At 42.5% G+C, this 12,363-nt stretch overlaps 2 protein-coding genes across 8 annotated transcripts in view; one reads left to right on the forward strand and one right to left on the reverse strand.

Moving 5' to 3' along the window:
- Positions 1-1,212: 1,212 nt before the first annotated feature.
- TXNDC17 (thioredoxin domain containing 17) lies at positions 1,213-4,671 on the reverse strand. Its single transcript, XM_039507578.1, has 4 exons — positions 4,456-4,671; positions 3,325-3,406; positions 2,605-2,680; positions 1,213-2,073 (listed from the first exon to the last, which is right to left on the reverse strand). The coding sequence occupies exons 1-4, from the start codon at positions 4,595-4,597 to the stop codon at positions 2,005-2,007; spliced, it is 369 nt and encodes a 122-aa protein (XP_039363512.1). The 5' UTR covers positions 4,598-4,671; the 3' UTR covers positions 1,213-2,004.
- Positions 4,672-4,702: 31 nt separating this feature from the next.
- Positions 4,703-12,363, forward strand: part of KIAA0753 (KIAA0753 ortholog) — a 31,928-nt gene continuing 24,267 nt past the window's right edge. For 2 of the 7 annotated variants that reach the window (XM_039507570.1, XM_039507574.1), the window contains exons 1-8: positions 4,705-4,846; positions 5,848-5,890; positions 6,223-6,351; positions 6,453-6,601; positions 7,227-7,824; positions 8,394-8,500; positions 8,792-8,854; positions 11,035-11,250. In XM_039507570.1, coding sequence (XP_039363504.1) covers positions 6,512-6,601; positions 7,227-7,824; positions 8,394-8,500; positions 8,792-8,854; positions 11,035-11,250 — 1,074 coding nt within the window. In that variant the 5' untranslated portion in view covers positions 4,705-4,846; positions 5,848-5,890; positions 6,223-6,351; positions 6,453-6,511. Of the gene's footprint in view, positions 4,847-5,608; positions 5,750-5,847; positions 5,891-6,222; positions 6,352-6,452; positions 6,602-7,226; positions 7,825-8,393; positions 8,501-8,791; positions 8,855-11,034; positions 11,251-12,363 lie in introns of all 7 variants that reach the window. The other 5 variants (XM_039507571.1, XM_039507576.1, XM_039507575.1 and 2 more) reach the window with 5 other exon arrangements.

Here is a 12,363-nt window from a genome sequence, read left to right on the forward strand (position 1 = left end):
GAATTTCATCCTCACATCCACTGCTGTGGAGTGACCCTACCTTCTAAAAACTGTTGGCCTTTAAGTTAATGCTTAAAATCTATACACGGTCTGTTTATCAATCTTTCTCTGTGCACATGCTTGTGAGGAATGAATGAGCAAGACAAGCTTTTTAAAAGATGAGTCAACAGTTGTTAGTAGGCCACCCATCTGCAAAGCACAATACAGAGAGATGACTACATTACAGCAGTGAACTGTGAGACAGGAAGATTAGAGAGATTATCATGGCAGTTGGTACTCTGAGTTAAGTGTATCGCCTTTAATTCTCTACCACATTTTATTTCTGGGGTAATTCTACACCAGTGCGCAATTGGCACAAAAAACATTTCTGCAAAGACTTTGCTTTTCCCCAGCAGAACTAGGCTGCAATGCTGCTGGCTGCCACTAGTGGGCACTGAACCAGGCAGAGCCTAGCTCACACCTACTGAAGACACTAGGGGGGGAGGGAGGGGAAAAGAGTTCCCAGCAGCTGCAGTTCCCCAGATGCCCTGAGGGAAGGAGGCAGTGGCACAGAGGAAAATCCACCCAAGCCTGGGACTATGCATCTGGCTGTTTCTTTGTGTGGATCCCTGGGCTTTCAGGGGTGGGCAGCTGGTCAGGGGGGAGACATGAGTTAAATTGTGGGGAAGGGGTGTGGGTATCTGGGCTGGGCAGCCCAACAGCTGGGCTCTGGAGGAGAAGGGGTGCAAGCATCTCAGGTGTGTGTGGGGGGTGGGGGGGCAGGAGGGGGCAGGGCTAGGCTCTTGGGGATAGGGATGGATGTTGTTCCCCCCCAAGCTGGGCAGGGACCTATTATAGGAGTTTAACTCCCCATTACTACGGGGATTTGTGTGTGTCTGTTTTTACAGACATACTTGCTGACAGGTATTTTGAAATAAATTACCAAAATAATTGAAACTGGTATGATTATGTTGTAGTATTTTTACATAAAATTTGAAGAATTTTAAAATATTGTGTGCAGCATTTTTTGGCACAGAATTTCCCCACATGTAATATTTAGAGCAGAAGTTTACAGTCAATTTACTTATTTTAATATTGAATCTGTACCTAAATAAAACAGCTATCACTAAACTGTAAGTAAAATCTACTAAAGAGTGAAATTAGAAATAAGACTAGAAGGGATTTATATATTGTACCCCTTGCACTTAAGTCATAAATGGACTGAGTCTCTGGTGGTTCTTCCACTTTTAATTAAAATCTCCAGGTGGGGTAGGTGTTCTAAGAAGCAGGACAGTTGAGGGAGTCTGGTAAAGGGATCATTCTAGTTAGAGTAAAAAGACTTTGCAAAGGTTGGGCTTGCACTATTTCCCCATGAGTAGCCCACTGGACATTCTGACTGCATTCCTTTATAGAGAGACTAAGTCACTCCTGTAAGTAGAGAATCAAAAGAGGACATTGTAATGTGGTACGTAAAGTAATGTAGAATAATAAACAATCACCTATTGAGGTTAAAAAACACAGTCTGCCCTTATTCCTATTTTCTAAGGAAAGAGGCACTTTTACTTCAGTCATAGGTAGTGTTGAGCTACAGCTATGGACCTTTATTTCTACAGGATAGTTAAATATTTAAGTTAAGAAGTAAGCAAGTATTTTCTTGCAAGTAGCCTTCAATAAGTTAGATGGCCTTACCCATCCAATGATTGAGTCTGCCTGTTTCTTAAACACTTCCTCTATTGATCCATAGAGAGTGTTCAGCCTGTTGAAAAGATTGCTCAACACAATTTGTTGCAAGTACGAGTTTAATTCAGCACAAGGGTCAGTTTTCTAGTGTTGCAAAATCCCTTCCCATGCTCTGTACCAGCAGTTTCATGGCATTTATTTTGGTCACTCAGCTAATGCTCTTGACAGTTTAAAGTATGAATGGAGATAAGGCAATACATGACGGCTCCTTTAAATGAAAATGGCCAGCAGCTTGAAGATAATGGGTATCTACTTTCTAGATAAATGATTGACTAAAGAGAAAACTTAATCTTCAGTAAACAACATGCGCAGAAGCTCTCTGTTAAGACATTCTTCTTCTACCAACTTCTGAGGCTGAAAGAAAAAAAAAGTGGTTTCAAGAAAAGAGTTCAAAGTGTCAAGTCTTTTTACAGAGTTCCTTGCTCAGCATAATGGTACTGAACTCTTAACTAGAGAGAGAGCCAACTTATGTCTCTACTTTGTAGGTTTTTCTAGATGTCCTATACAAGTGAAATAGGTGTTTGAAACTGCTGCAGAAATTTATGATGTCCAGTTCAGAAGATTAATTTACTCTACCCCCCTCCATATCCCCCAGCTTTCTTGCTCACCTTTTCCCAAATAGTAGTAAAACAGCATAAAGTACAAAGGTTAAGAACGCCAATTATGCTTTTGTGGCCTCGTTCCATTTTCAACACACAGCCTCCAATGGTTTGTCTCTTTAGAGTTTCCAGAATGGAATTGCCCGGCTACTGTAGGTCAGGAATAAATTTTCCTGAATCCTTCAGCAGAACAGTGGAGTGCAAGGCACCTGGTTCACTCTGCCAGGCTCAAGCTTGTTTTTCATCTCACTTTAGTGTATACAAATTCAAATAATAAAATACTCACTGTCCCATATTTAAGTAGTGTTGGCACTGCAGTTACTTTCAGATTCTTTCGGAACTCATTGTTGGGGTCTTTCCAGCTGTTTTGAAAGAGTTGATTAGTTAAATTTATGCAAAAGTTCTACATTCTGTTTGGAGGGTAAGATAACTTTTACTATTTCTTGCATAATCAGTACTATTGAAAGCCTATGGGAAATCGGATTCTGTATTCTTAATGCATACAGCTACCACCAAAATAAGTAGAAATGTAAATTGCAAAGAATTCTGGATCAAATCAATATTAACTGCTGCAACATTAGCCACGAGGTGTTCTGCAACTTTCAGATGGCTAATTCTCTGCATTCTAAATACCACTCGAAGTCCAAACTTTGAATTTAAAGTATTTTGTTTAACAAGCACAAAATGGCTGCACTTAGATTAGGAGGCTTAAATGTTCAGTTCAACTGTTATACTACTGTGATGAGGGATGATCCTAGGCATAAAGGTAACAAGTTTTTACAAGTCCTCTGGATGAGGGTAAGGGTAATTAGATTTACAGACTAGTTTAGACATTTGAGATGGATATGGTTTCCCACTGTCTGGACCAGCTCACTGAGAATAGTTTGAACATATGACTTAAGATAGTTTTATGGGACAGTATTTAAGTCTATTAGAACTAAAGAATTATTTAAACAAAATGAGCACGAGAAGCCATTAAAACATGTAACTTTTTTTTAGCACTTACTAGGCTCGGTCTCCGACTTGGCAGTATATGAATACAGCTCCATCAGGCAGGCTATTTAATTCACTCCGCACGACTGGTTCAGCTAAAGAGTACAGAATTTTCTAGTTAAGTTTACATAACAGTATTAATATTTTACAGTTGTGGCATCTTATGCTGTCACCTCTGCTGCTCATTTGTCTGCTTCATGCACTAGTCACCATGCTTTCCTCTACTCAGCCTCCTGTGTATGGTACAACTTGCTTGAACTTCCTCAGCACCTATTTAAGTTGCTTCTGAAGTCCTCCTTGTTTTTCCCCAAGACTTTGTCTCCTTGTCTGTATATCCTGGGATTATAAACTCCTCCAAGCAGCAACATACTTAGCTCAGTGAGTACTACCATACGTACATCAAGTGTACATGATGCTGAAGAATTCATAGGGAATTACAAGTCCATAACTGCCATCAAGCCAGGTCGGTTTTCTACTGCTAAGGAATCCTATGTGAAGTCCCTCTTTTGCAATACCTTGGTATATTAGGGATAAATTAACTGCTCATAAACCAGCATCTGGCCAAGTTCAAGTGCCAGGGTAGGCAGCTTAAGTAGCCCACACTGCAGGGCAAGTTTAAATTCCATTCACGGGTATGTAATCTAAGGGAGCAGAGTTTCATCATTCAAGGAGATTTGACAAGGGGATGTGTAATACCGCTGGCGGTAATAACTTGTGGTTGGGGACCACAGTTGGAGCACTATGGGGAGGTAGGCACCGGAGAGAGAGAGAGCGGCAGTGTCTTGTATAGACTACATAAACGAGTGGGCAAGGATGAGCGAGCTCTGCTCGAGAATCTCTCCCCCTCACCCCAAGGTTATGGGCAACAACTACAGATCGCCTTCAGAGGCCACATCGCGTGAGAAACAGAAAAAGGGGGTCAGGCACTCCGAGGCACGCAGGTATGCGATACAGCTGCCAGGTACCCATGGGGGGAGGGGAGGGGAGGGGGGGAACAGCTGGGAAGGAGCTAGCCGGGGTGGGGCAGAAGAGAAGGGAGCCTCAGGGATGCGGGAGGGGGAGGCTGGAGGAGACGGCTCGGTATGGAGAAGGGAGCGGGGGCCCAGGCCCTACGAAGGGGGGGCGGGTTCCCCTCCGGACTCACCAGTGACGCAGTCCGGGCACCAGCTCCGGCCCTGGGCATCCTTGTCCCCGGAGAAGAAGGCGAAGACGGGCCGGCCGCGGCTCTGCTGGGCCGCCTGCACGAACTCGCTATAGCCGCGCGCCGCCTTCTCCTCCCAGCCCATGATCCTGCTGCAGCCCCAACGTGCTAGTGCTACTCGCGTCCGGGCCGGCAGCACGCCTGCGCACTAAGCACCACCGCCCGGGGCGGGGCTTGAAGGGACAGACTCGCCTACGGCAGCCGTGAAAGGACACGTGCGGTTAGGATTGGCCACTCCGGGCACCCTTACCTTTCCCGGCAGCCCCCACGGTAGCGGCGGCGGTTGTCATGGGGCGAGTTTGAACCGCCGCGCTTCACCAAGTCCCCCGCTGCGGTGGGTGTCCCGCCCCCATCCCCCACTGTGGGAAGCCGGGGTCCGCGGTGCCCTGCGCCATCCTGCGCCTGGGCTCGGAGCGGGGCGGCAGGGAGCCCCTGGGTCGCCTCCCTGGCCAACGCCCCGGGACCTCCGCTCCCCGCTTTCCTTTCAGAGCGGCGGGTCCCTGGGCCCTGCCTCCCCCCTGCTTCCCTCAGCACCCGGGCCCCGTGTCCTCGCCTTGGGTCTGGGCCAGGGCTCCTGCCCCTCAGCCCCCCACGCGCCGTGCGCTCTCACCCCCTTCGCTCCGCTGCTCCCCCACTGCAGGGACCGCCCCGAGACTGCGGCCTGCAGGCCCCAGTGGGTCCCGCGCCTTCCATACCTGAGGTGCGGCCCCTATAGCCGGGACGCTTCCTAGCACCTGTGGGCCCTCCGGAGTTGTTAGTGGGAGGGGGCTTGGCGAGTCCTAGGTGGGAGGCTCTCCAAGGGCAATGGGTGTTGCGAAAGGACGGCGCGTTGGGAGGGGAGGGAAGGAGGCAGGGAACAATCAGGAGAAAATAGGGACGAGGAGGGGTTGGCGTGTACGAGCTGAGGGGCTGGACTAGACGACCTCTCCAGGTCCCTTCCAGCCCAGGATTGCTGCGAAATGGAGCAGGGTGGAATTGTACAGGGCTTTGAAATAGAGAAGGAGGGAAATTGAAGTTGATTCAGAAGTGGAGTCTTTATCTTTACGTAGTTTGGTTATAAATGGTAGTAAAGGTGGAGTGGAATTAACTGTTACAGGCAAGGAAGAAATATTTGTTTTCACATGATATATGGAGGAATATAAAAATTCATGTGAGCAGAGTAACCCTGGCAGGAGCTGCAGAGGAACTGGCACTTGCTCCAACAGTGGGCAGCATGATTGGAAGAAATAGAGAAGAGGTAATGTCCAGAGGAGCTGGGGAGCAGAGTAAGGGAGTCTGTGATTTAGGGAAAGAAACAAAGTCATTATACCTGATCTTGAAATTGTTTGAATTTAGGGGACCCTCAGGAGCCCTCAGCTCCAGCTAGAAGTAATTGCAGGTGAGTTTATATATCAGGGCTTCATGATCCATTATTTTTATTTTATTTCCCTTTTCACTGAAGGAAATGTAAGTTATCCAGATGTGTGCTCTCTATTGGTCTACCTGCTTCTGGCAACAGTATATTCCGTACTTTATGCTATCTCTCTCTTATGGTTAAAAATTTGGGGCAAGTTTGAGAAAACAGAGTTTTTTTCCACCCACCTCTTTTCCGTACACCACAGTTTTCTTGTTCTAGTAATAACAGCTGCAAAAGTTCTTCCTTAACCCTGTATTCTCCTTATGGCTGCTAATGTGAGCATTCCCTTCACAGTCTGTAATGTTGCTTTACAGCCAGTTACTTGGGAGTGTGAAAGAAGAATGTAAGCTGTATCTAGTACATCAGAAAATGTGAATATATCCCCCACTTTGCTTCCAGCTTGTACCACTACAAAGAGCATGTTCTCAAAATTACTTCCACAAGTGAGTGTTTTGCCTGTTAAGGCCTGACAATGTAATAGCTTGTCTTATTTTTAAACACAAAACCCCACACCCAAACATCTTGTCTACTTGTATAATTTTAGCAGAGGCCAGTTTACAGGTGACTGTGGATTTTTGGTATCCTTATATTCTATTCAATGTGATGGGACCAAGCAAACCAGCCACATCCTATGATCCATTTGCATCCAGTATCCAAGCAGAAAAGAATGAAGCGAGGACCCTCCAGACACAGGTATTATTTGACTTCTGCAGTGATGACTTCTCTGGGTTGGGTTTGTCATCCTATTTTATAATATGATAAGCTTAACCTACTTCCTGACGCTGGTTCTGTGCACAGCTGTAGTGTCAAGTTTGCCTGATTACTTTCATGTGTCACCAGCATCCATTGGCATGATATTTACCCTTCTTTTGTAAAGTGCTTTGAAATCTACAGATGAAAATGAATAACTGTAAATACCTGTCTTCACCCCTTCCTTTTCACCTGTAAGTACTGCCTGTGATGATTTTGCTTTTATAATGTTTTAAATATTTATTATGACAGTGTCCTGTGCCAAAGCTCTTTGGGCTAGATTTTTAAAGGTTTCTTTTGATTTCAGTTGGAACTAGGCACCTAAACACTTTTGAAAACCTCACTAGACACCTAAAAATGCAGCTAGATGCCTAACAACCTTTAACTATTTGGCCCTTTGTTTGAGTGGGAAGGATGCTTTAGGACTAAAGTAGCTATTATCTGCGTGGTGATATGATAAATTGTACTGTGAAGGGAGTTACATTTGTTCTTATTACTTTATGTTCGAGGTGCATCATCTGTGAAATATGCTACATAATGTGGACTTTTTGTTTAATCTGTGGAACAGCTCCAGTTTAATAGAAACGTTCCTGCAGCTCCAGAGAACTTGGCTGTCAGATTCTCCAGCCCTCGTCCAATTATAATAGAAAAGCTGAAGCCACCTGATGGTCAGCGAGATCTAGGTGGTGGTGATGACACCAATTTAAGAAGTTCTGTCACATTTTCAGTCATATCTGAAGAGAAGCTAAAATTGGCCATCCACTTAGCCAAAAGGGATGTAAAACGAAGACACCTGGAAGAACAAGTGAAAGAAGCTGAAAATAAATCCGTGTTCCCCCAGACATCTGAGCAGTGTAAAAGCGAAGTATCTGAAAATCCTGCAGAGAGGACTGCATCAAAGTCTCGGACATGCTTGAAATATCATCAGCAACTTGGTCAACCCTCCAAAATGGGGATTACCGACTCTGGTGCAAAAGTGTATCTCTACACTCCAAATCGAGGCAAGTTAAAGCCACCTGTTTCAGATTCGCCGCCCACCCATGATCCAGGACCAGGGCCCAAGCCAAGCCTGAAAAAAATCGAAGATAAAAGTACACAGGAAGTCAGACGACTGCAAAAAGAACTGAGATGTTGCATCCAGAAAATTGAAGAACTGGCTAAAAGAGGTGAAAGACACAACCATTATTTTTTATGTAGAGTTACTCTAGCTTGTTTCTCTGTTCTTCTCCCAGTTTTATGCTTTGACTTGAATTTGTGTTTATTTCTGTGCGTGTGTGTGTGCATGCGTGTATTTTAAAAACAATTTTTTTTTTTGAAGACAAAATTAAATGGATGATCCATTCAGGGTATTAGTAAGGTGGTATGGATACTTTCACCTTTATAACATGGCTTCAAATCCAAGCCATGTTGATAGTAAATAAAACACTGTTGCCATTTAATGGCTTCTGTGAAATGCATTTGTGATGCTCTTAGTCCTGTTCCTATTGGATAGCTCTTCAGATTACAAAAACCACATCACAGCTAGAACCATTGTTAGCAGTTACAGGAAAGAGACCAATCGTTGTCAGAACTGTTGCTTGTTAGAAGTGACTCGCGTACATCAGGGTTGAGGCACATGGGAGGTGGAGTGGTAATTTTTTTTTTAGTTTTGACACTATATTGACTCATTTGTAATCTTTAACAAGAGGTTGTCAAGACCTATACCTCTGCATTTTGCAAAAATAACACTTTTCAGAGAGACGTGAAGAAATCTTGGATCCTGATGAAGAGCGACGAGTTCGCATTAGGAGGCAGGAGCAAGCTGCACGGTCTGCTCGGATGCTGTATGTCCTCCAGCAACAGGTAGGAACAGATCATTTTTTAAAAGGATGTATATAAAATCTGATGTATTCTGTATGCAATAGAACTGGCCTGAAACAAAAGCCTTTGAACTTCAGGGAAGTTCTAATTTGGATCTGAATTTCATGGCTGGGCCCTACCATTATAATGGGATGAACAAAAATGCCATCGAAACACCTCTGAATTGGAAAGTTGGGATCTGGACCTAAACTTTACAACACAGGCCTGTCTTTAATCTATACACACACACACACAGCTGGTTCTGACTGTGATTTTTGTTTTCTGAATAAACAGGTAAAAGAAATTCAGGAAGACTTGGAGAAGCTGAGTCCTCATAAAATCAAACACACAAAGAAGGTAAGATGTATTGAACTTGGATTGAATCTTTCTGAAAACAAGTGTTTTGGATCTTGAATGATCTTTTGGTTAAATCAGTTTCTAGGTATCAGTTACAAAGGCTCCTTAAGTGCAACATTATTGGAGAAGTATTCTGAGACTTTAAATGTTCCCATCAACCTTCCATCTTGGATTTATATCTATAACTCAGCTGCTTTAGTTCAGGCTAGCATAATATTTGGTATATTGACTGTATAACTTCGATTAATAAAAAACTAAAGGCGGATGATGTAATTGATGCAAGTCAACATGGGTTTTTGGAAAATAGGTCCTGTCAAATTAACTTGATATCCTATCTATATTTATAGATTTTAATGAGTTTACAAGCTTGGTTGATAAAGGTAATAATGTTGACATAATATACTTAGACTTCTGTAAAGTGTTTGACTTGTTGCCACAGAACATTTTAATTTAAAAAAACTAGAATGATATAAAATTAACATAGTGGTATGCAGAGTAGTTTTAGCCATGTTGGTTCCAGGATATTAGAGACACAAGGTGGGTGAGGTAATATGTTTTATTGGAACTCTGTGTAAGCTTGAAAGCTTGTCTCTTTCACCAACAGAAGCTCGTCCAATAAAAGATATTACCTCACCCATCTTGTCTGTCTAATAAAATTAACATGGCAGACATTAAATGGATTAAAGACTGGCTGACAGGTCTAAAAATGTAACTGTAAACCAGGAATCATTCTTGAATGGATGTTTCCAGTAGGGTCCTACAGGGATCGGTTCTTGGCCCTATGCTATTAATATCCTTATCAATGACCTGGAAGAAAATGTAAAATAATCACTGATAAAGTTTACAGATGATACAAAATATTAGGAGCTGGTTAATAACAATGAGGACAGGTCACTGATTCACAGTAATCTGGATTGCTTGGTAAATGGGCAGCAAACAAACAATATGCACTTTAATACAGCTAAATGTAAATGTGTACATCTATGAACAAAGAATGTAGGCCAAACTTACAGGATGGGGGACTTTATCCTGGGAAGCAGTGATTCTGGAAAAGATTTGGGTGTTTCAGTGGATAATCAGCCCCCAGTGTGATATTGTGGCCAAAAGAGCTAATGTGATCCTAGGATGCATAACCAGAGGAACCTGGAGTTGGAGTAGAGAGGTTATTTTACTTTACATTTGGCCCTGGTGGGACTGCTGCTTGGAAGACTGTGTCCAGTTTTGGTGCCCACAATTCAAGAGAGTTCAAAGAGCCATAAGAATGATTCAAGGATTAGAAAACATGCCTTTACAGCAGGAGTCGGCAACCTTTCAGAAGTGGTGTGCCGAGTCTTCATTTATTCACTCTAATTTAAGGTTTCGTGTGCCAGTAATACATTTTAATGTTTTTAGAAGATCTTTCTATAAGTCTATAATATATAACTAAACTATTGTATGTAAAGTAAATAAGGTTTTTAAAGTGTTTAAGAAACTTCATTTAAAATTAAATTAAAATGCAGAGCCCCCCTGAGCGGTGGCCAGGACCTGGGCACTGTGAGTGCCACTGAAAATCAGCTCGCGTGCTGCCTTCAGCACGCGTGCCATAGGTTGCCTACCCCTGCTTTACAGTGATAGACTCAAGGAGCACAATCTATTTAGTTTAACAAAGAGAAAGTTAAGGGCTGACTTGATTACAGTGTATCAGTATATGCCCAGGGAACAAATATTTAATAATGGGCTCTTCAATCTACTAGAGAAATTCAATGGCTGAAAGTTGAAAATTCAGACTGGAAATAAGACATACATTTTTAATGGTGGGAGTTATTAATCATTGGGACAGTTTACCAAGGATAATGGTGGAGTCTCTGTCATTGACCATTTTAAAATCAAAATTGATTGTTTTTCTAAAATATCTGCTCTAGGAATTACTTTGGGGAAGTTCTATGGCGTGTGTTATACAGGAGGTCAGACAAGATGATCACAGTGGTCCCTCCTGGCCTTAGAATCTATGAACCTTTTCTGCACTGCTTAAGCAGCTGCCAGATTTCATCACAAGGGTGGATACGTCTCCATCACAATTAACTGAGAGCAAAATATAGTTAGTTTAAATGGTCAGTGAAATTCTTCTAACGATTCTCTGAATAACGTCACTTGAAAAGTGCTGCATATTTAATCACCCATGTCTTTCCTTTGTGCCACAGTCTCGAGCCATGTCCAGAGTGGCAGCTGCCCACAGAGGAGCAATTCGTGCCTTGCAAGTGTTTGCCACTCAATTTACTGATCAATCAGAGCATCTGGTTCCTGCGCATTACAAGGAATTGGGCAATCTCATTCGACAACTCTCTCTCTGTTCTGCCAAATTAGAAATGGATTCTTCCATTCCTGACATCATCATAGACATTCTGCTACAAATTGAGGTGTGGAAAGTGCTTAATTTTTCTTCAGAGCTGATGTAGAAGAGACTGGATGAAATATTTAAGTTCTGGGTGCAAACTATATCACACATGGGTGGAGGGGAATAAAATATTACCAGTAAAAATAGGGCTTAATAAGTGCATGTTGCAGTTGCCAGGGTTTGTGGCTATAAGGCTTTCAGAGGCTGCTGTAATGATGGTAGTATAAGAACCTAGCTAGTAGATAAAGATATAGCTGCAAAATTTACTTCGTCATTATGTTCCATAACCACTTTGGTTGGAGATATTTCTGCCATGTATATGATTATCAAATAGAAGCTCACTGGGAATGTGTATGGTGGGAAAAGAGCAGCTCTAAATTTTTTAAATACTTATGTATTACTGTTGATACAATACAGAAACTCTCAGAATCAGCCTTACTGTTGTAACCTTTAACCCCAAGTGATTATTTTTTAAACTGATCAAGATTCTGTGGGCCACATTAAAAAAAGTGGATTATTTGTTGTTGCTTATTTTAGGTGTTGAACTGACACTGCAGCCATGAGAGATTTTTAGAAAATATCTTAACCACCTTAAAGTATTATTATGATTACAATGTCTGTAATTTTATTTAAAGTGCTATAAACTGCCTACAGAAAGCAGTGATAATCATTGTTGCTTTGGATTGGGAAAAAATGGTAGGCAGCTTATGACAGCATGCTAGAAAAAGTCTTCCTTCTTTCCCTCTGGAAGGAAGGTGATGGCTTTTAATCTGTTGGCCACAGGTCCACTTTTTAAGAGCGATTTTTAAATCAACTAACTTATAGGGAGATTATTTGTTAGGTAGATTCTAGATGAATATCAAATTGTCTATGTGAAGGACCAATTTCAGGTCCTTTTAGCAAGGACGTACGTATCAAGTCTGGTTCTGGCAAGAATAATCTATACCAGAGGTGTAGTGGCCTGGTTATGGGGAATGTCTGCTAAAACCATATCTCCTGATGCCAAGCCTCATTCTGGAATGCCCCTAATGTGCCTTCAGCACAGAAGACTTCTGAAGCATGAGTTGCAGGTTCTGAGAAAGCCAAGAATAAGGCACAAAAATTTTATCCTGTGGTTTTTCTCACAATCATGGAT

The sequence above is a fragment of the Mauremys reevesii genome, linkage group 20 (genome assembly GCF_016161935.1).
Source record: "Mauremys reevesii isolate NIE-2019 linkage group 20, ASM1616193v1, whole genome shotgun sequence".
NCBI classification, from domain to species: domain Eukaryota; kingdom Metazoa; phylum Chordata; order Testudines; family Geoemydidae; genus Mauremys; species Mauremys reevesii.